Below are 24,331 nucleotides of genomic sequence, written 5' to 3'. Positions count from 1 at the left end.
CCCATTTTATTAAGTGTTTTAATCATAAATGGATGTTGTATCTTGTCAAATGCTTTTTCTGCATCAATTGATATAATCATATGATTTTTGTCCTTTATTTTGTTTATGTGATGTATCACATTGATGGATTTGTGTATGTTGAACCATCCTTGTGCCCCGGGGATGAACCCCACTTGGTCGTGATGAATAATCTTTTTAATGCATTGTTGTATTCGATTTGCTAGAATTTTATTTAGGATTTTTGCATCGGTATTCATCAGAGATATTGGTCTGTAGTCTTCTTTTTTTGTGCTGTCCTTACCAGGTTTTGGTATCAGGGTAATGCTGGCCCTTAAAACGAGTTAGGGAGTACTGTCTCTTCTTCAATTTTTTGGAAGAGTTTATGCAGGATTGGTATTAGATCCTCTTTGAAGGTTTGGTAGAATTCACTAGTGAAGCCATCTGGTCCCGGACTTTTGCTTTTGGGAAGGTTTTGGATGACTGATTCAATTTCGTTACTGGTGATCAGTGTGTTTAGATTTTCCAGTTCTTCATGGTTCAGCCTTGGAAGGCTATATGTTTCTAAAAACTTGTCCATTTCTTCTAGGTTGTTGAATTTGGTGGCATATAGTCCTTCATAGTATTCTTGGATGATCCTTTGTATTTCTGTGGTGTCTGTGATAACTTCCCCTTTTACGTTTCTGATTTTGTTAATCAGTGTCTTCTTTCTTTTTATCTTAGTAAGTCTAGCCAAGGGTTTGTCAATTTTGTTAATCTTTTCAAAGAACCAGCTCTTTGTCATATTAATTTTTTCTATTGTCTTTTTGTTCTCTATTTCATTTATTTCTGCTCTTATTTTTGTTATTTCCTTTCTTCTGCTGACCTTGGGTTTCACTTGTTCTTCTTTTTCTAGTTCTTTAAGGTGTAACATGAGGTTATTTATTTGGGAGTTTTCTTGTTTCTTGAGATAAGCCTGTAATGAGATAAATTTCCCTCTTAAAACTGCTTTCGCTGCATCCCAAAAATTTTGGTAGGATGTATTTTCATTGTCATTTGTTTCTATGTATCTTTTGATCTCTCCTCTAATTTCTTCTTTGACCCAGTCCTTCTTTAAAAGTATGTTGTTTAATCTCCATGTATTTGTGTTTTTCCCCGCTTTCTTTTTACAGTTGATATCCAATTTCAAAGCCTTGTTATCAGAGAATATACATGGTGTGATTTCAATCTTCTTAAATTTGTTGAGACTGATTTTATGTCCCAATATATGGTCTATCCTTGAGAATGTTCCATGTACACTAGAAAATAATGTATAGTCTGATGTTTTAGGATGAAGTGCTCTATAAATGTCAATTATGTCCATTTCATCTAATGTGTCATTTAGGGCTACTATTTCGTTATTTATTTTCTGTTTGGATGATCTATCCATAGCTGTCAATGATGTATTTAACTCCGCTACTCTAGTTGTGTTTTGCTCAATTTCTCTCCCTTTAGTTCCGTTAGCAGTTGCTTGGTATATTTCGGTGCTCCCTGATTGGGGGCATAAATATTGATGACTGTTATGTCTTCTTGTTGTACAGTCCCCTTCACCATTATGAAATGTCCATCTTTGTCTCTTGTTATCTTTTTCACCTTGAAGTCTGTTTCATCTGATATCATTATGGCTACACCTGATTTTCTCTGGGTACCATTTGCTTGGAATGTCAATTTCCACCCTTTCACTTTGAGTCTATGCTTGTCCTTGTAGCTGAGATGTGTCTCTTGGAGGCAGCATATGGTTGGGTTTAGTTTTTTGATCCAATCTGCTACTCTGTGCCTTTTTATTGGTGAGTTCAGTCCATTTACATTTAGGGTGATTATTGATATGTGAGGATTTCCTGTCATTCTATCTTTAGTTTTCTGGTAAGGCTGTGTCTACATTGTTTCTTTGCCTTTTTGTTGTTGTCTATTATTTCTGTGTGGTGGGATTCTATGATGTTTCCCGCTGTTTCTTCTTTTATTTCAGTATGTATTTCAGTTCTGGATTTATTTTGAGTGGTTACCCTTAAGTTTATGTAAAAGAAAGTTTGATATTTAGAGTATTCCATTTTCTTCAGCACGCTTACTTTCTCCATTCCCATATTCCGGTTCAGGCCTTTACTCTCCCCCTTTTTGAGTGTTGGTTGCCACAAATTGTCCCTGTTGATGGTGGTCGAATAGCCTCCTTTAGTATTTCTTGTAGTGCAGGTCGTGTATTAGAAAATTCCCTCAGCTTCTGTATGTCTGGAAAGGTCTTTTTTCCTCCTTCATATCTAAAGGATATCTTCGCTGGATATATTATTCTTGGCTCATGATTTCTCTCTTTCAATAGTTTGAATATTTGGTTCCACTCTCTCCTGGCTTGTAGAGTTCCTGCTGAAAAATCTGATGATAATCTAATGGGCTTTCCTTTGTAAGTTACCGTCTTCTTTTCCCTGGCTGCCTTGAGGATTCTTTCTTTGTCGTTGATTTTAGGCAGCTTCAATACAATGTGCCTTGGAGAAGGCCTGTTGGGATTGAGGTAACTAGGTGTTCTATTTGCTTCTTGGATTCGAAGGTCCAGTTCTGTCCACATATTTGGGAAGTTCTCATCGACAATTTGTTTGAATATATTCTCTGTTCCCTTGTCTCTTTCTTCTCCTTCTGGTATGCCCATTATTCTTATATTGCTCTTTCTGATGGAGTCAGAAAGTTCTTGTAGAGTTCTTTCATTTCTTTGAAGTCTCAAGTCTCTTTCTTCTTCTATCTGCGTCATTTCCATGTTTCTATCTTCGATGTCACTGATTCTTTCCTCCATCTGGTCAACTCTACTACCTAAGCTGGTTATTTCATTCTTAATTTCTTCTATTGAGTTCTTAATCTCCAGAACTTCTGTTTGGTTCTTTTTTAAAATTTCAATCTCTTTCGTAAAATGCTCATGCTGTTCTTTGATTGAGTTTCTGAGTTCATTTAACTGCCTATCTGTGTTTTCTTGTATCTCGTTGAGTTTTTTCAGAACTGCAATCTTGAATTCTCTGTCATTTAAGTTACATATTTCTGTATCTTTAAGTGCCTTCTCTGGAGATTTTTCACTTTCTTTCTTAGCTATCTTGTTGCCTTGGTTATTCATGGCGATTACTGGTTTACTATTTCTCTTCCTAGACATCTACAGGAGTGACTTCTGCAACAGGTTGATAGGAAGAGGTCTTTCTTTTGTTTGCCAGTACTTGTTGGTAGAATGTTTTATTATTTCTCCAACTGCAATTTATTTTTCTTCTCCCACACGGTAGTGCTATGTTTTCTCTGCACTATTCCAGCTTCTCACACAATGGGGGGATTCCCTGGGAGACGGGCTTCTCCTCTGTTAATAGTTCGTCTAGGTCACAGGGCGCAGTGTCCCGGTGGGTATGCGGAGAGCTTTTGATGTTCCAAAGCTCTTCCAGCTCCTGATTCAGAGCCCGTATGTTTCAGCCGTTCTGTTTACTCCTGCAGGGATCCGTCCAGATAGGTGGGGTCAGGGTCAGGGTAAGTTGTGAGAGGTGGCCCAGAGCAATGGCGGCAACCACCACCACAGCCGGTCCTGCTTCCATGGCTCCCTCCCCTTTGCCGGAACTAGTTGGGCTGTGAATTTGTGTCTGCAGCCCACATTTCTCAAAACAGCAAATTTTCTGTTGTTTTGATCTGACACTGCTACTGTTTCGCTTCTAGCACCGGGCAGGTGGGGGCCGGGCGAGCTCTGGGAGGGGTAGGAGGGGGCGGCTAGTCTCAGTGCCTAAGTCTCCGTTTTCTGCTCAGCAGTGAGGGCTTAAACCACCGTTTTCAGCCTTTTTCCCTCAGTCTTTTCTCCGAGGTCTCTGCTGTGAGCGTTTTGTTCAGCCGTGTTATATGCTGCCCCCTCAGCCCTGTGGAGCCCTGGCGGAGCCCTAGCAGTCCGATCTCCAGCAGCTGCGGTAGTTCCAGGAAGCAGCGAGCTCGGCGCACTGAGCTAGGTCTGCGTCCTGCGCCCGCGCGGCTCCGTCTCCGTGCCCTTCTCCCTTTCCTCCTCCCTCCATTCGCGCGAATCTCCCACCTGTAGGTGATTTCAGTCGGTAGTGGGCCTCTTCGTCTTGCCCGTCTGCTGTGCAGGGAGTCCTTTGTGGAGTTTTTGTTGTTCGATTCTTTGTAAATTCCAGGGGAGCTTTACAGAGGCTTACCTCAGGCCGCCATTTTTCCGGAAGTCTCCTGTACCTTGATTTTAAATGATGGTTTTGCTGGGTAAAGTAATCTTATCTTGGTTGTAGGTCCTTGCTTTTCATTGCTTTCAATATTTTGTGCCAATCCCTTCTGGCCTGTAAAGTTTCTGTTGAGAAATCAGCTGACAGTCTTATAGGAGCTCCCTTGTAGGTAACTAACTGCATTTCTCTTGCTGCTTTTAAGATTCTCTTTTTGTGTTTAACCTTTGGAATTTTAATTATGATGTGTCTTGGTGTTGGCCTCTTTGGGTTCATCTTGTTTGGGACTCCCAGAGCTTCCTAGGCTTGTATGTCTATTTCCTTCACCAAGTTAGGGAAGTTCTCCATCATTATTTCTTCAAATAGGTTTTCAATTCCTTGCTGTCCCTCTTCTCCTTTTGGTACCTCTATGATGTGAATGTTGGTATGCCTGATGTTGTCCCAGAGGCCCCTTAAACTCTCCTCATTTTTTTTGGATTCTTTTTTCTTTATGCTGTTCTAATTGGGTGTTTTCTGCTACCTTATCTTCTAAATCGTTGATTCAATCCTCTCCTTCATCTAATCTACTGTTGATTCCCTTTGCTGTATTTTTTATTTCAGTTATTGTATTCTTTATTTCTGATTGGTTCTTTTTTATGTTTTCTGTCTCCATTTTCATGTTTCCTATCTTTTTGTTGAAGTTCTCCCTGAGGTCATTGAGCATCCTTATAACCAGTGTCTGGAACTCTGTGCCTGATAGATTGCTTGCCTCTATTTTGTTCAGTTCTTTTTCTGGAGCTTTGTTCTATTCTTTCATTTGAGACATGTTTCTTTGTCTCCCCATGTTTTTGCTGCCTCTCTGTATTTGTTTCTATGTATTAGGTAGGGTTGCTACGTCTCCCAGTCTTGGTAGATTGGCCTTATGTAGTAGGTGTCCTATGGCATCCAGTGGCAGTCTCTCTGGTCACCAGAGCCAGGTGCTCCAGGTGTTCCCCTTGTGTGGGTTGTGTGTACCCTCCTGTTGTAGTTGAGCCTTGGTTCTGTTTGCACGTTAATGGGAGGGAGTGACTCTCAGGCTGATTGGTTGTGAGGACTGGCCATGGCTACAGTGGAGGAATTGTGGTGCAGGGGCTGACCGTACAGAGCAGGATTCACTTTAACAGGTGACAGCCCAATCTGCCCTTTGGGTATGTTGTCTTTGGAGGCAGCCAGGTGATGCTCCCCTCAGTCCGAAGCTGGCCACTGGGCTTGCCAGCCCTGGGGCCTCCTGGGAGGGGACACACTGCAGGCTGCAGCAAATTAATTATTTAAATGGTGGTTTTGACACATGACTAGATAAAAATATAGTTCATAGTACTGGGATTGACATAGTTTGGGATTGTTAATCAATTATTCCAGCCCTGGCTCAGTCACTGGTTCCCTGTATGACTTAGAACAAGTCACTCTCAGAGCCTTCTATGCAAAATAGGAGGGTTAGAGTGGATTATTTTGGGGGGTCCTTCTAGCTTCAACATTCTGAGAGTGAATTAATTAGTAATTTCCGAGACACTTTAAAAAACAAATATTTGTTAAATGTAGGCAGAGACGAGATCAGGCTCGTTCAGGGTTGTATGGCCGTAGATATATATGGTGATGGAAAGAGAACTGACTCTGGATGGTGAACACACAATGTGAGATATAGATAATGTATTACAGAATTGTACACCTGAAATCTATGTAACTTTACTAACAATTGTCGCCCCAATAAACTTTAATTTAAAGAAAATTAAATGTAGGCAGAGAGCTAAATTATTTATTCCTTCCATTTAGACAACTTCTCATTAGTAGCAGGCAAACATGAACCTATTCAATGCATATTTTTTAGTATCTTCAAATAGGCCAATGGTTCCTAAAGTTGTCTACACATTGGAATCCCCCAGAGAGCTTCTGTAAATACCTGTATCCCATCCCCACAAATGATGATTTAATTGATATGAGGTGTGGCCTGGGTTTTGGAATTTATAAAAAGATCTTGAGATGATATTAATTTGCAGACAAGTTTGGGAACACCTGCTGTAGGCCCAGGGTAGTTTCTGATGTTGCTACTCAAACTATGGTCTGTGGACCAGCAGCACCTGGAAGCTAGTAAGAAATGCAGACACTCAGGTTCAACCTGCAACCTACTGCTTCAGAATCTGCATTTTAACAGGACTCCCCACTTGATTCTTGTGAACATTAAAGTTTGAGAAGCATTTATTAATGGCACAAACAAAATCTTTCTTAATATAGTGACCCTTGTGCTCCAGAGTAAACAGAGGGTAGGGTATGGACAGTAAGGACAGGAGCTATCTGATCTGAAATAGAGAAATGGGCCATTACAATTGGTGAGGAAATGTACTTATTAGGGGTAGGGAAAGAGCACATTATGAGGTCGATATGGACATGGGGGCCACCCAGCCACGATGACCTTTTATGACTTCCAAGTCTGTGATCTCACTGAATCCTCAAATTTTTTAGTGTCACTTAGGAATACTTCCACCAACACAATTTTCTCTTTGGTCAAGGGTCTAATGCCTGTAGTCATGTAAGTATTACAACATGATAACTTCAGATTAGACTAATATTAACTAAACTACCCCAAGTAAGATAAATCCTCCCAGTATATGTTATTATAATTTGAATCTCAGATCTTCAGACCAAATCCCATTTTGTTGTGTGCTTAGGATTTTATTGATGCAGGTAATTCAAATAAGTGAACGAATCAAAAAGGTGTGAGAACAGGACACAGAATAGGCATTGCCTTTTAAATAATTGGCCTCTCAGGTTGGTAATATTTATTAAAACCTTTACTTTCCATACTCTTTGGCTAAGCAATTCAATGCCTAGGAATCCTAACAAGGTAATAAATAATAGGCATACACAAATATACAAACAAGGATTTTTGCTGCAGTGCTGTTTACAATCGTGAAAAATTGTAAACAATTAGGAAGTCTACCAGTATGGGAATAGTTAAATATATTATGGTGTGGCTTTGCTGTGGCATAGTACACAACAATTTAAAAATCATTGTAGACCAAGATTTAATGACATAGAAAGATGTTTGCAATATATTTGTTAAGTACAAAAAGCAAGCTAAAAATAATATGTATTGTCGTCTACTAAAATAATTCTCTAGATAATCCACCAAAAGAAAACGGTTTATTCGGGAAGAAAAAAAAGAAAACGGAACTGTCAAGAGAAGGCACGTGGGCCTGCACACATGGAGGGCAGTCCTCTGAGGCCTGGAAAAAGAGAGGGGCTGAGCCCAACATGGCTCCCTCTTATGTTAACCTCCCTCTCCCTGGAGGTTACCACAGAGTTCAACAGGAAGTTAAGACTAGAGAGTCAGCAAGGGGTCCAAATCCACCCACAGTCCTCCCATCTCCATGGTTAAGCGTCCCAAGGTGTCAGTTTACTTTCAACATTATAATATGATCCCACATTGTGTGTTACAAAAAGAAAGTGTTTATAACACACTTAGACAAAATAAAAGACTGGGAGGGCATGTGGAAGAATGTTAACAGTGGCTATCTTTAGGTGACTGACTTATGGGTAATTCTTATTTTCTTCTTGTTTATCTGTATTTTCTAAATTTTCAATGTACATTACTTTTGTGATTAGAAAAATAATAAAAGTTATTATTTTTAAACTGCCCTCCAAACTTCCAATTGACAATATACTGAAGAGTCTTACTGACTAAACCTGTTTCTCTGAAAAAGTTCTTTCCCCACCCTGCTCAGGTGTGTGGAGATAGAGGACTTATTGGGCAACACAGAAGGAGAGAATCTCTCTCCTCTTCTGTGTACCTGTCTCTCAGTGTACCAGCCACAGGTGTTTGCAAATTGAATGACTCCTTATAGTCACATTGCCTAACAAGAGTCACTATCCACAGAGGCCAGGTGTGGGGACAGAGTCCCAGAGAGCAGTTTCCAGGCTCTCGGCCTCACATGGAAAGGTGCTGGTAGTAGATGGCCGTTGGCTGTGGCTAATCGACCATCAGCTGTAACCAGTTAGCCAATTAGCCACTGATATAACTGCGCTGGTTGGTGAGTCAAGTCAGTCGAGTGAGTCGGTTGGTTGGCAGGCAGAGAAGCGGACAGCAGGTTGCAGGTCATGTGACTCCAGCCTCCAGTGAGACTATAGTGGTATGACTCCCCTACTTATGGCTCCGTGGGTGTTCCTTTTTGGTCTCACCATATCCTGCGTTCTTATGTGGGGAACAGGACCAGAGACCCCGAGGCCGCCCCGCACGACAAATGGCGCAGCGAGCAGGGTCTCCTGCTCGAAAAAATGGAGCAGTGAGCAGGGTCTCCCACATGACAAATGACGCAGCGAGCAGAGTATGGTGCAAGCCAAAACCTACCAAAGCCTGGTGGAGCAGTTTGTGTGTGTAAAAGTTCAGCTTCAGGAGGCCCGTGAGGAGTAACACTGGGAACGGGAGGTTTGGTCTGCCTGGGTGACTCAAGCCTCCAGCTGGCACACCACCCTCTTGGCCATGGAAGGCGTTGTCTTCCTTTTGTTGATCTGCTTCTGCTGTAGGCTCCGAGGATTATGGACATTATACATGGAGGCCTCCACACACTCAGACACCTGGCACAGCGAGCAAGATTCCAACCAGATAGGAATGGCGTCTGACTCTGGGCAGGAGGACATGTGGCCCCCACACAGTGTGTGGTGCCCGGTGGCCACTGTTCTCAGGAGTTGGACCCCCAAGGAGGGGCGGGAGGACATGGATGGCTCTCCAGCAAGCGTGGAGAGGGCCCTGCAGGCTCTGGCTGAGCGGTTGCCAGAGGAGGAGAAGGCTATACCTGGCCGCGGGGGCTGGATGTTCCTCATGGCCTTGAGTCTCAACATGGAAAGTGCGCTTAATGAAATGGCCCAGGTGGCGGACCAGATGTCCCGGTTGGAGGCGCTGGAAGCTCGGGTCTGCGTTAGAAGAGAGACCCCACAGTGGATACTCTGAGGCAGAGGCGGAGGAAGCAAGTGGAGACAACATAGCTCCCAACCCCCAATCCAGCCAATCTTGAAGCAAAGGATAAAACGTGAGCAACCTTTGGGATCCGGGGGCATTGCTGCTGGCAACCCAGCTGTGACTGAGTTTACAACCTACACCCCTTACACTCCCACTGACTTGCAGGAGCTGGGGAGGCAGTACAGACAGAGTCCTGGAGAGCCCGTCTTGGCTTGGTTATTATGTTTATGGGATGAGTGAGCAGACAACATTCTCTGCTCCCCAGGTGAGATGGAAAAGCTAGCCTTTGTGACAGTGCATCCGTCCCTGAGACAAAGGTTACAGAACTGCCATACGTTGGCCCAAGACCAGGGCAACCACACTTTAATGGATTGGCTCACTGCTGCAGTACGCACAGTATGGGGACAGGCTGGCGAGCTGCCAGGCACTGTGAGTCAATGGCAGGCATATACAGAACTTACACAAATAATCCGTATGGGTATGAGACATGCTATGTTCAACCCTAATATGCAGGGGCCGGATGACGAGCTTTTTATAGCCAGCATGAGAGATCTGGTTTTGGATACTGCACCTGCGAGTGCTTTTGGATCCTTGGTTGCCATTTTTACACCCTATGTGGGCAGCAGATCCATGAACTTACAATTGCCGTGGCCACCCTAGGGGATGTTGAAAGCCGGAGGCGAAGGAAATTAAGACAGGAGGTCCGAGCAGTTCAGACCCGGAAGCCCAAATCAAAGGTAAAGGTTGCGGGCCTCAGAAAGTAACACGTGCACAGATGTGGCATGAGCTCATGGCAGCAGGGTCGATCGGGAAAAAACAGACCAACAACCCAATCCACTTTTGTTGGAACTTTGGAAACAGTTGTGTCCGGAACAGCAATTCCAGAGAAGCCTAAAGGAGAAGTCTGGGAAAGTGCGACCCGTGTCCCTCCAGAACTTCATGCAGCCCCTTGAGGCCGACTCCTTTCAGCTTGATTAGGAGCGGGACCAGAGACCCTGCAGGCCACCTCACAGGACAAATGGAGGAGTGAGCAAGGGTCTCCCACACGACACCAGGGCACCTGCTTCATGTTCTGAGCAACTTCAGAGCATCAAGGGGCATATACTTTATCATGCATTCAATTTGAAAATATGTATGATGTGCCTACTGTGTGCAAGACTGTTACACTGAGAATAGAGAGATGAACAAAACAAAGGCTACTTGCTGGCCTGGTCCTTACATTCTACTGGTCAAAGGCGTCCCTCACCCCCAGGTTGGGGAGGACTTGGAGCCCTCACCCTGCACAGAGAGCACACATTGTGAGGCCAACACACAGCCCTGGCGAATGACTGTGGACTATGGGGATTGCCTCTCATCCCTGATTTGATGGACTGCTTGACTGTTTGGGACTGTACCACCATGTCGTGGAACTGGCGGATGTTTGCTTCCCGTATCTCACCCGGCTGCCAGTGAGACTGGTGCAGGGAGACCCCTCATTGGGGTGCAGGAGGATGTTTGCTTCCTGTGTCTCAACCAGCTGCCATCAAGAATATGTAAGCACCTTGGCAGTGAGCCACTATTGTTCCAGCACAGTACCCTGAGAAACCTTGGCTGTGCCCAGGAAGTCTGGCTGTGCCCAGAAAGACTGGTGGTACCCTGAGAAACTCTGGCTGTGCCCAGAAAGTAGGCGGACATTGAGGGACACCCACTGGGACATTACTTGAACTGGACTGAAACTTTTTCTCATGAGCTGGGTTCCTGACACAGGGCCCCTCGCAGAAGATGCTTGTCATGTAGATTGTGAGGCAAGACCCTGGAGAGGTGGAGTGTGGGTACAGAATCCCAGAGAGCAGTTTCCAGGTTCTCGGCCTCACGTGGAAAGGTGCTGGCTCAGGTAGTAGATGGCCGTCAGCTGTAATCAGATGGCCATTCACTGTGGCTGGGTGACAATCAGCTGTTACCAGTTAGCCATTAACCACTAATATAACTGCCATGGCTATGCTAGGGGGTTGGTTGGTTGGCAGAGAAGCAGACAAAGGATTTCAGCCAGCAAGTGGGGTTGGTTGGCAGAGAAGCAGACAGCAGATTGTGGATCATGTGGCTCCTGCTTCCTGTATCTATAACCCAGCCGACAGCGAGAATATAGTGGTATGATTCCCCTATCTATGGCTCCGTTGGTGTTCCTTTTTGGCCTCACCATATCCTGCGTTCTTGTGCGGGGAGCAGGAGCCAAGATCCTGCATGACAGAAGGGAAAAGAGATAAATACAATTCACTGATGACCCAATCAAAAGTTTCATTACAACAAAGGATTGCAGGCTCCTGCAATAATAAACTGGAGCCAAAATAAAGGATGTGAATTTCACCTCTCTCTCTTGCCTTTGCTCTGGTAAAGGCTGGCCTTGCCTTGAATTATTCAGTGGCCACCTACAGAGTTGTGTACGACTCCCACTTCCTGAAGATCCCCCAACTCACCTCCCACCCCACTATACCACCCTGACACCTGGAATTCCCGTAATTACACACTCTTTTTGGGTTACAGCATAAAAAGCCCCTGCTAAGACTTAAAAGTTTTCTGGGCTTGGCTAGTACATCATCATTCATCACCACTTCCTTAAGGAAATGGTTTCTTAAATTCTTACTTCTGGAGGGCTCAGGACAGGAGCATTCTCCCGGAAAGTGGGAATGGCCAGAAATTATTTCAAGCATGACATGCTTCCCCAGAAGTAAATGAAAATAAGTAACATAGAGTGATCAGACAGCACCTTGAGGTGGAGAGTGTGGAATGAGGAGGATGTTCCAGAGTAAGTAGTTCGAAAGACACACTTGTTTGTCTTAATATTTTAAGTGCCAGCCAGGATTGAATCATTAATGGATTTTGTTGTTTGTGGATCTCTTCCGGTGAGTAAATTAAGCTCTTGGAGGGGAGGGTGTGGTGATGCAGGAAGACTCTCTTCAGGACACTGGGAGAGCTTTTAGCATATTATAGATCCTTCCAGTGCCATCATGGATTTCATATGGTAGTTATAGCCATAGCCAGTATTGAGCTGGTGATCAAAATTTAACAAATGAAGTCAGCTCTCATTCTAAAGGTGATAATTATATACATGGAAGTCCCTGTACACTTAGTGACCTCTTCCTCTTCACCCATTTGAAAAGTGCTAGCACACCCTTAAATACCTAACATATCACCTTTTTTAGAATAGCCCACCAAGTAATTAAATAACTAAAAAGAAGGACTAAAGGACAAAGGAAGCTTGATTCTAGGATAATCCTCAAATTAAGTAATCCAACCTGGAATCATTGAGAGAAGATTTGGTTTTGTCCAATGTGGTAGGAGAGGGAAAGCTAATCAGGTCAGTAAGAGACATGTAATAGCAATTTGATTACAACCTCTGGTCTAAGTGATTCTAATTGGCTAACAGTGATCTTCCTAATTAGAGTCACAGATCCAAAGCACTCCACACTCAACTGTTTCATCAGATACTCTTACAGATGGTTTCTGCACATAGTGAAAGTTTTCAGAGTGTCCATAGCTTCTCTTTGTTATTCCTGATTTGAGTATACACTTTAAATACACAGCAGAAGAGGGTGCTAGACAATAGTTTAGTGGTTACCAGAGGGTAAGGGGGGTGGGGGTGGGAGATGAGGGTAAGGGGGATCAAATATATGGTGATGGAAGGAGAACTGGCTCTGGGTGGTGAACACACAATGGGATTTATAGATGATGTAATACAGAATTGTACACCTGAAATCTATGTAATTTTACTAACAATTGTCACCCCAATAAATTAAAAAAAAAAAAGAAAGACAAATGTTTTTTAGGAGAACAATTGGGAGGTCAAATACTTTGTGATGTTTGTCTATACAGCTATGAGTGTGCTTTTACTTTTTCTTCAGGGCTATACAACTCCTGGGGAGGTAAACCTGTGGTACATTTATTCTAGTTCTTCCTCCAGGGAATGGACCCATCCCGAAGAGGAAGTTAAAAAAAAAAAAAAAAAAAAAAGAAGAAGAGGGTGCTGATTTTGAGGCCAGCAAAGAAACTTAATTCACAGATAGCCAACCCAGAGAAACTTTTGTTGGTAGGGGGCTGAAGAATGAGGAGGGTGGAGTGGAATGGGGTACCTTTCCACCATAAAGGTGGTACCTTTATGCCTGGAACCTGAAATCCAAGTTTAGTTGATACATTAAACAATCCATATTTGGGGAATTTGACCATTTTTTGTGTGTGTCTCCCAACCATTCATTTGGCATAGCATGCATATGACTAATCTGACATCTAGGTTTTGGCACTAGTGTTGATCCAGTCTTATAATTCCTCTTACAAACAAATCAGAGAGCATTCAGAAATGTCAAGCCAATTTGGACAGATCCTATGGCAAGTATATGCACAGAAATGAGTGTCATAGATGTTTTCTAAGTATATCTAAGTGATGTCAGGAAAGTTAACTGAGGCCCTCTGTCAGTCCATTCCCTGGGTCTCTGTTGGTAACACTGAGCTAGACAAATCATGATCCTGACCCACATGAAAAATCCTGTGTTCCTAAAGTGCCCAAGAGATCCGTACCTGGCCACATACTTCCTCTTCATGAAGGTCCACTTCTTATGTGCTGGTGGGTAGATCCACTTTAGTTTGTGGGGCAGTGTTCTGCAGAACTATGGATACTGTCATCATGTGTACTTAAAGGTCACATGCTCCTTTGTAAGATTTGGTAGCTGTTACAGGAACAGCCTAAGCTGGGCCAATGAAATATGGGTTGAATTTCTATCTCTGTAAGAATGTTCTTGTTAATTGTCCACTTTTGATGAGTATGAGGTGTCATGAACAATGAGACACATAAATGCAGAAGTTCACTTTTAGTGTTGGAAAACCATAACAAAATTCTACTTGCTTCCTGATTCTAGAAGAACTTCCAGTCCAAAGCTTTGACAGCAAAGGCTACTTTTGTGGAGAAGAAACAATGCCCGTGTATGAGTCTGTGTTCATGGAGGATGGGGAGACCACAAGAAAAATAGCACTGGAGACAGAGAGACCACCCCAGGTAGAGGTCCATGTTTGGACCATTAGAAAGGGTAAGCAATATAACATTACTTTTTTGGTTTGTTCTGTTTTGTTTTGTTTTCTCTTTTAAGGGGCCACAGGGAAGGAGGGGAAAACTCACCTTAATTTTGATTCAACATGTTCCTCTGTTTGGGTCAGAAGATTACCTGATTGATTAGAAACTAACACATGACTAACAAAGTTGTTACTATGGCCTTTAAATTTAACCTTGGCCTGGGTTAAAAAATAAATTTTGACCCTTGGGGTTTGTTATCTTTTTCTCACAACCAAGGCTGGAGGAGTGGTTCTCAACCCTGGCTACACATTAGAATCAGCTGGGAGACGTTATTTTAAAATACCAAATACTTGGGCCTACCCCCAGAGATTATGACTAATTGGTTGGGAGTGGGGCCTGGGCTTAAGTTTTTGTTTTTTTTAAAGATCCACAGGTGAGTCTAGTGTGTAGCCAGAGTTGCAAACTATCAAACTGTAGTCTACCATTCTTTCCAACACGAAGCTCCGCAAACATGAAAATCCATTCATTCAGTGGGAAGCGAAGTGTATTGAATCATGCTATGTACTCTAGGGTAAGACAGATTTAAAACATCATCCTTGGCCTCAAGATTATAGTCTCACTGGAGGAACAATTCCAGTCATGATGTCCAATTCCTTTTTTGATTACTCACAGTAACTGCCACAGCGAGACACATTGTGCTCATTGTAATCCTATAGCTATTCAAACCATCCCATAGATAAAAGATGAGTGCTGATCTAGTTTGGCCAAGTTTTCAAGGAATTCAAATGTAGAGGGGCGATTTTGTGGGGACAGAGCCAAGAGTGCAGTTTCCAGGATCTCACCCTCACATGGAAAGGTGCTCACTCAGGTGGTAAATGGCCATCAACTGTGATTGGATGGCCGTCAGTTGTAACCAGTGAGCCATTGGCCACTAATATAACTGCCGTGGCTACACTGACAGTAAATGGGGGCTAGCAAGAAGATGATGGCTGAGCTAGCAAGAGCGAATTGCAGTTAACAAGTGAGGGTTGGTTGGCAGAGAGACATGGACGGCAGGTTGCGGATCGTGTGGCTCCTGCTTCCTGTGTCTCCAACCCAGCTGCCAGCGAGAATATAGTGGTATGACTCCCCTAGCTATGGCTCCGTGGGTGTTCCTTTTTGGCCTCACCATGTCCTGCAGTCTTGGGTGAGGAGCGGGACCAGAGACCCCACATGACATCCCGCGTGACAGATTTCAATGGGAAAATCATGCACATTTTGTTCTACTGGAACCTGCATAAGGCTTGAGTGTGTACAAACATTAGGATGTTTCAGCATCATGCAAGGAGGTGGCTTAAAATGCAGCTACCTGGCACCGTCTAAGAGATGCAAATTCAATAGGCTTTGAGTAGGTTCTAAACTTTTGCATTTTTAACAAACAGCCAGGTGATTTTAATTTAGGTGGCACTTGGACCATAGTTTGAGAAACAACTGCTGTTGTATTTGTGGGGCTTTTTCTCTCTCCTTTCACAACCACCTTTCTTTTTTGAAAGAACAAGTTCCTCCCTACCCCTTAAAAATATTCTAGAACACATATATGTTTCTTGTTCATGTTTATTTTTCTATTCATCTAGGAATGTTGATTTTCATTCCCTAACTCTCTAGCTCCTCTATAACTAGCCACCTAGGACTAAGTGCTATTCTGTTGGCTTCCCTAGCAGTGAGCCCACTATTTGTCATGCCACATATCTCACCCCACAGAGGTGTATGGATGTTTTTCAACTCACTAGTATAGCATCTAAATAACCATGTTCACAGTGCTAGGCAATCAAGGTCTGTGCATGGCAGGCAGAGAAAAACTCAGACTTCATTAATGTTTTTCCTTGTAGACCTCTTAAGGATTAGTCAGTTGGGTTGGTAACATGCTGTTCCTTAACTGCAAAACAGTATTCAGGCAAGTTTGAGACTGGAACACCTTTATTTTAACTCTCCACACTTTTTTTTTTTTTTTAAATAAGAGAAGGCTAAAGGAGCTGTGAATATTTCCCAAAGGAAAATATGCTTTTTGGTAAGTTCAAGAATTGGAATGCCTTCTCCATTTATACAAACAACCTGTCTATAACAATCCCACTGCTGGCTCTCATTCCTTAACCAGGAGGGCAGCCTTGTGGTTTGGCAGGGACATCGTCTACCCAGACTTGGGGCAAGGGCAGAATTTCTAATACTGCCTTTGGCTGCAGAAGCTCTAACCAACACCCATGTTTGATTCCATATGGCTTTCCCTAGGATGGGGTCTCAGCTCTATCTCCCTATCTCCATCCTTTGGAGGACCAGGGGGAGGCCAGAGAGCCAAAAAAATAAATGGAGTCGATTGTAATCCTTGAGCCATCCAAGTTCCTGGTTAAGCACAGTACACAGCCCAGCTGGATACTTCTAAGCCCTAGTAATGCGATGATATGCTCAGCCCAAGCAGAAAAAGGGGCTGGTGGTTCCAGATAGAGAGCGCCTGACCACCAGCCCCACTTTTTGCTTGGCCCCAGGCATCCTCCAGCACTTCCATATTGAGAAGATCTCCAAGAGGATGTTTGAGGAACTCCATCATTTCAAGCTGGTGACCAGGACAACCCTGAGTAAGTGGTACCTCTCTTTCTTTACTCCTCCCTGGAAAGCACACCCAATTTTCAATGGAGGATAGCTACAAATAAAGTCTATCTATGGTCTCAGTGAACATTAGCAATGCTCACTATCAGCACTGGAGGATGTTCTATATCTTCTCCAGTGACTTAGCAGAGAATGTGGTGTTTGGATGTGAACTGAAAAGCCTTGACCTGGTGAATACAAATCCAGATGTAATCTGAGCATAAGCTACCTCAGGTCAAAGTTTCCTGAATATCTTTAATGAAACTGCTAAACTCAGAGTCTCAATATGGTCAGAAAAAGCTCACAAGATTCCAGGTATGGTATATTTGTGGAGACCACATCTTGAAGGATATGTCTTCTGGTGGTAGGGATGAGAGAGAGAAAATCAATACATATCATTTCCCGTATTGTATCAAAGCTCTGTTTGGCTCTTTGGAACTGCCCCTGGCTGGTCATGTTTCTTTAAAAGCATTCAAGTACTCAAGCATACTTGCAGTTCTCCCACTTTCTACACTAGATGGAGCCTAGGGACTAGATACTACTAGCCTCTGGGGGATGGGGTACACTTCTGAAAGAATAACAGACAGAATTTCTATCTTCAGGGGATTCCAATGGGCGAGACAGAACATGAAAATGCCTTCACTATGAATTAGTATCCTCTGAGGAATTAAATACCTAAGTGCTCAGAGGAGCTGCAAAGAACAATGAGATGAGAGTCAGGTGGGCTTAGTCGGGGAAGGCTTCCAGGAAGAGGTGTGCTTTGAAAGAGAAGGGTGTGACTGGGCAACAGGTCAGAAAATGAGTCCAGGGTGGGAGTGCAGCCTAAGAGAAGACACAGACAGGAGCAAACAAGAAGTGTGGGTGTGGGTGAGGAACAATTACAAAGACCACATAGGGTGCACAGAAAGATGAGAGAAGTTGGAGGTAGGAAGTAATCAGAGGGCCTCGAAGAAGTCAGTGAGAAGTTCAGATATAAGGCAAGTAGCATTGGTGGTTGTTCTATATTTACAAACAGTGTGGTAATATCAAAATGGTGCTTTGTAAAGATGTCTATTGGCTGTCAGATGGATGTATTAAGCACCTGCTTTGATGAGGCCAGATTATGCAGAACCCAATATGCAAGGCTAAGGAGTTGGACTTGATCTCTAGACGAGAGAACCCCAGTGAAGTTTTTTAAGCAGGTAAAGGATGCATTCACATCTGTTCTTTTAGAAGGAGGTACTTACTGTGTGAAGTGAAAGGTGGACTGTTAGTGAAAGAGCTGGTGATTGTCTGAGTTACCGTGTTTCCCCGAAAATAAGACCTAGCCAGACTATCAGCTCTAATACATGTTTTGGAGCAAACATTAATATAAGACCCGGTCTTATTTTACTATAATATAAGACCGGGTCTTATGTAATATAAAGTAATGTAATGTAATATAATACCAGGTCTTATATTAATTTTTGCTCCATAAGATGCATTAGAGCTGATTGTCCGGCTAGGTCTTATTTTCAGGGAAACAGGGTAAGAAGCAATTGTACTGTACTAAGTCAGTGAGACGGGGAGGAGAGGTCACTGTGAGAGACATCTCTGAGGTGAAATCACCAAGAACAGTATCAAAGAGAGAAATTAGTTTGGAATGACTCCAATATTAATAACTTTATAGTGAGTGAATAGTAATACCATTCACCAAAGAGATACTCTGGAGAATAAGCAGATATTGGTGAAAAATCTGAGTTTCACTTGGAACATCTTTAGCTTAAGATGCTTAAGGCTTATCTGAGCAGAATTATCCAATAAACAGCTGGAAATAGAGTTGATGAGGTCAGTTAGTTGTTTGTTCTGCTGGAGACTGATGGACAATAAACTGGACAGTAGGAGAATTTAAACAGAGGAGTTGGGAGTCCTAACATGTGAGCAAGGAGTAAAGGAGTCAGGGTCTAGGATCCCAGGATCAATGATGTGACTTTTGAAATTACCAATTAATTTAAAAGAACATATTTTTTGTTCATACTGTGAACAAGCCACTGTGCTAGACACCAGGGGACTTGAAAGATTATTTAAACAAACTTTCTGCTTGTAACAGTTAGGATTTGGAATGTATAACAGAAGTAAACAGTGTGTGCTTCAACTGTGTGCTGCTGAAGAAGTAGGTAATGAGAGGATCCTGCAGAGTCACATGGGGACGCAAAAGAACAAGACTGTATTACACCTGAAATCTATGTAATTTTACTAACAATTGTCACCCCAATAAATTTAATAAAATAAAATTAAAAAAAAAAAAAGAACAAGACTGACTCCTTTATATAACGTGTCTCTCAGATCCTGGCACACAGTGGGGCTTCAGTAAAAGCTGGCTTCTTCCCCTACCCTTCTCTGCTTCTTCCTTCTACCTTGCTATTGAGTTGGAGAAAACAGGGAAATAGGAACAGAGAAATTGAGTCTGTAAAGAAGGGTATTGTTCCTATGTGGCTAGTGAAAAAAAGAAGAGGTTTAACATAGATTCTGGATTAAGAGGAGCTTGCTAACCTTGGTCTAGGAGTTCTCCAGGTGTAATATCATGAGCATAGGAATAAAAAAAAGACTGAAGAGGCTATCCAGAGTGGGCAGTTTGTTGTGAAGGTTATTTCACAGAGTAAGATGATAGTAGAGATCTTGTCACTCAAGGACCAGGAAAGTTAGAAAAGAAATGGAACAGAGATGTGAGGTAGTTTCCAGTGCTCAGCACAGAATGTGCACTAAAAATTGATTGCTCAATTAGCATGACAGAACGGGGGATAGAGAAGTTGGTAAGTACACTTTGGAGTGTGGAGTGTAGGGGGAGAGAAGAAAACGGAATGGAAGGGATATAGCCATGTTTACCCAGAGTGGAAAGGGGTCAGATGTGAGATATGAGAAAGGAACTCTATAAAGGAGCCATAAGAGGGATTGAGGGGTGCTAAAGAGGGAGAAAGGACAGCCTGTGGGCATAGGAGAAAGCAGAGTTGAGCAGTTGTTAACAAAGGGTGGCAGGAATAGAGAAAAGAGCAGTAAATAATCAAGTAACCCCAACCAACATTGAGGCCCCCAAAAGTAAGCAAAGCCCCAGTAATTTACCAGATAGTGTTTTCCAAAGTGCCTTATTTGACTTGGTGCCAAGTGAGCCACCTAAATAGTAATAACCTGAGAGTGGAGCATTTCACAAATGTTAAATATACTGTAAAAATTCCAAGAATAATACTTTTACTCTTGAGGAGTCAATTACATATTATTATTGGGATTCTTATGAATGTTGCATGTCGAAATGAAAACTCCATGACCTGTTTTCCATATCTGGCCCCAAGAAAATATTTTGGGGGCGGTTCTGCTGAAACCACTTGACATTAGTATCCCAGCTCACTTGGTGGGTCCGTGTGTGAGTGAGGAAGGATGGGGAATACTGGTTGTACTCCTAATTGGCTCTGCTCAACTCTTACACCTCCCTGCCACTTTGTGTTTGCCTTTTAGGCCAGTGGAAGATATTCACCGAAGGAGAAGCTCAGATCAGCCAGATGTGTTCAAGTCGTGTGTGCAGAACAGAACTTGAAGATTTGGTGAAGGTTTTGTACCTGGAAAGGTCTGAAAAGGGCCGCTGTTAGATGAGACAGACAGTATTGGATAGGGTAAAGAAAGAAAACTCAAGCAGCAGCTGGACTGCAGGCTTATTTTGTTCAAGTCAACAGTGCTCTAAAACCCAAACTCAAATGCAGTTAATTATTTACACCATGCACAGCATAATTTGCTCCTTTATGTTGAGTGGTGTGTCAGCCCTTAAACATCTCCTCCAAAGACACTAAAAGAGTCTTGAATTATTTGTAGGAGACAGAGGGATAGAACACCATAACTCTGTTCTAGTTTCTGGAAGAATCACATTTCTTTACAGGTTAAAGAGTAAAAAGAAACCCAGGGTTTCTATCAAGAAAGTCATTCCAATGAAAGAAAGAGAAGGGAATTGCTTCTTAGTAGGAGTTCGTTAGTACAGAGAAATATTTGTATAATATTATAGTCTTAAAATTTTAGAGTGCTTTATGTTTTTGTTTTAAATTAACTCCCCTCCTCCCACACACACACTAAACCATTGACTCTCCCCTTATTTCCTTGGTCTGGCTCCCAAATAGCTTGGTGGTTGTTGGTACTTAGGAAGATAAAGAAAGAACTGTGAGCAGAAGGCTCTGCCCTTGAATCTGTGGTGTGATTGTTGAAGTCACTATGATGCAGAGTGAGGAATAAGAACACCGTTTCATGGCCACATTCACTTTGAAGTGGTAAATAATTTCCCCCACTTCCCTTTTGTCCCTGAACCTATAGAGCCTCTATAAAGAAGTTAGAATTGGGTAAAATTTTCAGAAACTGAATCCATGTAAGACAAAATGATTGTTAAATAAAGGAGTTGATAGATGTCAACAAGGCCATCTTTGTGTTTTCAGGTCAATACAACTCACCAATTAATAGTACAATATTCACTAATTTTCTAGTCGAAATTCTGTAGTCCATAATTCTCTAGTCCCAAAATTTAGGTTAAATGAGTAAATTCTAGAAGTCCTTAAAAGGGCAATTTTCCTTCTCCAATTACAGGAGTTGATTTTTACTTTGCAAAGGGCCCTAGTCCTCACGAGCCTCTGAGTATCTGCTCTTCAATTAGGAGAATTATTGCTTATTTGGGGAGATGGTAATTCTGATACAGAATTACTTTATCCTAAATCTCCCTGCCATTCTCATCTCATCAATCAAGCATTGATTTGAATCATGGATTCTAGAGAGGGCTGCTCCAAAAATGTCTGTTTGTAGCCCAATACCAGAGCATAAATTATCCATTCTGAGGCCTGGTTTTAAAAATCATCTTTATGGCAAAACTATGAATTCTCCACAGCAAGGATGTCAAGCCTGCCTTCTAAGTTGGTGCAAAAGTAATTGCGGTTTTTGCAATTATTTTTAACCTTTTAAACTGCAATTACTTTTGCACCAATCTAATATCTCCTCTGAGGGGCATGAATGAACTCCAGTGAGTATTTAAAAGTATTAAGGACCAGAATTCCTGTATTTCCCACTCAGTGGCCATAGGTGAGACGAATATTTTTTTTTCTTAGAGTATTGGACACCAATAGGGAAAAATGTAAAAAGGCCAGTTTTTATGGCAACCTGGCATAAAGGAGTCTGTTCTCATATAAGAGACACTGGGGCCTTGTGGCCAGGCCCTCATAGGACAAGCCTCTCACTAGCCCCTCACACACATTCTCCTCAGGAAAGGGAGGTAGGAAAGACATTCAGGGCTGATAGACCACGGAGCATTATTGGGGAGAGGGTGTTAAGAAGCTGCTGTGTCCTTCCCAGAGGTGGCAGTATTTCCATAGTGTGGAAAAAAGTAACTGGTTCCTAAAGCAAAGCTGTAATTTCGCCTTCTTGATGACTCACCCCAAAGCCTTCCCATTCAGGTGTTCTCTGAAAGCTCAGCCTTCAGGAAACACCCAGAGAGCTTCCCTAGATGGACTCCTGCCCCTAGGTTATGGGTCACACTTTTACAAAGTGCTGTGTGAAGCAGGAGTTGGGGAGCTATGCTGCACCAACATAGAAACCTTCCCATGTTTGGTAGTATGTAGAGAGTAGGACATAGGGAGAAGAGGCCAAGAGCCTGTAGTTAGTAGAGAGGAATGGATGTGGTTCTTCTTGTGTATTTATTTGTATTATAAACACTTGGAACAACAAAGACCATAAGCACCATTTAGTGGTTATAGCCATTTTATAGTTAACTCATGCAAACAAATAAGAGTAATATAACAGTATTACCCTTTCACTGTTCTCACAGGACATGTACCTAACTATGGTACTTATTTATGTAGTCACTGTATTTCTGGATTTTTAAATTAATAAAAAAGTTAATTTTTAAAAATCATGTGCAATAATGCTGAATGAGTGATTGACTCTCTGGTCGATGCTGAGCTTGGACTGGGTAATAGGTGATGGGTGGGCCTAGCTGTTTCTCACTCAACTTGATACCACAGCCCCTCACAATATAGCATCATGGCTAAAAGTGGTAACTTTGAAGTCAGACTACTGGGGTTTTTAATTTGAGCTCTGCACTTACTAGCTGTGTTTGTCAATTTCCCAAACTATAAAATGGGGATAATTGCCGTACTCCATTGACCTTTACCTGCAATCTTAGAGTGAGGTTCAATGTCAATGCATGTAATGTGATCAGTGTCTGGTACATAGTGAGCATTCATTTATGACCATGGATGTTCAAGAATGACATGGAACTGAAAATGGCCATTGATTTCTGGCTTCCCCTTAGGCCAAGACATTTAAGAGACTGGGGACAAAAGGCCATTGACTTGGATTTCAAGAGGGCCTCAATTTTGGTCTGCTGCTCAGTGGTAGATTTGTATAGGGAACAGGGTAAGAGTTTCGTCACATAAGTTGATCCAAATTAAAGTCTCTCAAGCCCCTAATACCAGCTAGATTTGTGCTATCACAGAAGCCAAGATACAACAGCTGAAATGACATAGGACAGTAAAGTATGCATTGGTGTTAGCAACACAGAAGTCATTGCTGGAGAAATGTTGGGGGAGTGGTAAGAGCAGAGGCCAGGCCAGAAGTGAGTGGGGAGATAAGGAATTGGAGACAGCCGTTAGAGATAACTCTTTGGAGAAGCTTGATTATAGAGATAAGGTGAGGAAGTAGCTGTAGAAGGATATGAGGTCAAAGGAAAGTTTTTGTCATCAATATGGGAGTTATTTGGCCATGTCTGAATACTGAAGGGAGGGACCCTATAGAAAGAAAAAGATTGAAATTAATGGAAAAAGGAGGGTTAACCTATTTTGTGAGGTATATGAGAAGCCATGCCCCCATACTGAGCCTCAAAACTCACAATTCTTGACCCACCACCTGGATAGGATGTTGGCCTTTGACTGCCAACCCCTTACTGTGAATGAGCCAAGCCTAGTTCCCCTAAGCTTTGTTAGTTTGGTCCCCTTTACACCCAGAATACTATCTTCTGGAATGGTGAGCTATAAATTCCAATATTACTCCACCTCCATTGGAGGAGCCACACATAACTCAAACCAGGCAGCTTGGCTCCATCGGCATTCTTCCCATTCCCTGAACACTCACATCAAAATTGCACCACATCCTATCATTTTGCTCTCCTAAGTGTAGCTCATGTTTATTGGTCTTTGCTCTTATTTCCTCTTGCAGGATCTTTTCCTCTCTCTAGTCTCCACCCCCCAGTTATTCCCAAGAAGCCCCTCATATGAGCCCAAGGACAAGCCCTGCTGCTACCACATGTTGCCTACCTTGTTGTGTGTTTCTTTCCTTTCTTCCTTTGGCCCTCTTCTGTGATAATCACTGTTAAAAAAATGGCTACCCGCTGTCTCCATCACCACACGTATCTTGACATCCACTACCACTGCCAGCTGTGATATTGGTAAGTGCTCCTTTTGCTGGCTTAGAGGTAACACCATGGTGATGGTGCTCTGGAATTCTCAGTGTTCCCCAGTGGCACCATATCCTGTGCACAAGTAAAGA

At 42.6% G+C, this 24,331-nt stretch overlaps 1 protein-coding gene across 10 annotated transcripts in view; it reads left to right on the top strand.

Moving 5' to 3' along the window:
- Window positions 1-22,717, top strand: part of CHRDL1 (chordin like 1) — a 179,562-nt gene extending 156,845 nt beyond the window's left edge. For all 10 annotated transcript variants that reach the window (XM_074323572.2, XM_074323573.2, XM_019718631.3 and 7 more), the window contains 3 exons: window positions 14,040-14,207; window positions 16,711-16,800; window positions 20,279-22,717. In XM_074323572.2, the coding sequence (XP_074179673.1) occupies window positions 14,040-14,207; window positions 16,711-16,800; window positions 20,279-20,409 (389 nt within the window). In that variant the 3' untranslated portion in view covers window positions 20,410-22,717. The remainder of the gene's footprint in view (window positions 1-14,039; window positions 14,208-16,710; window positions 16,801-20,278) is intronic.
- Window positions 22,718-24,331: the final 1,614 nt, after the last annotated feature.

Source organism: Rhinolophus sinicus, chromosome 18 (assembly GCF_057876585.1).
Source record: "Rhinolophus sinicus isolate RSI-liver-muscle chromosome 18, RSI-T2T, whole genome shotgun sequence".
In the NCBI taxonomy this organism is placed as follows: Eukaryota; Metazoa; Chordata; class Mammalia; order Chiroptera; family Rhinolophidae; genus Rhinolophus; species Rhinolophus sinicus.
This window is presented reverse-complemented; position numbering and strand designations above follow the sequence as displayed.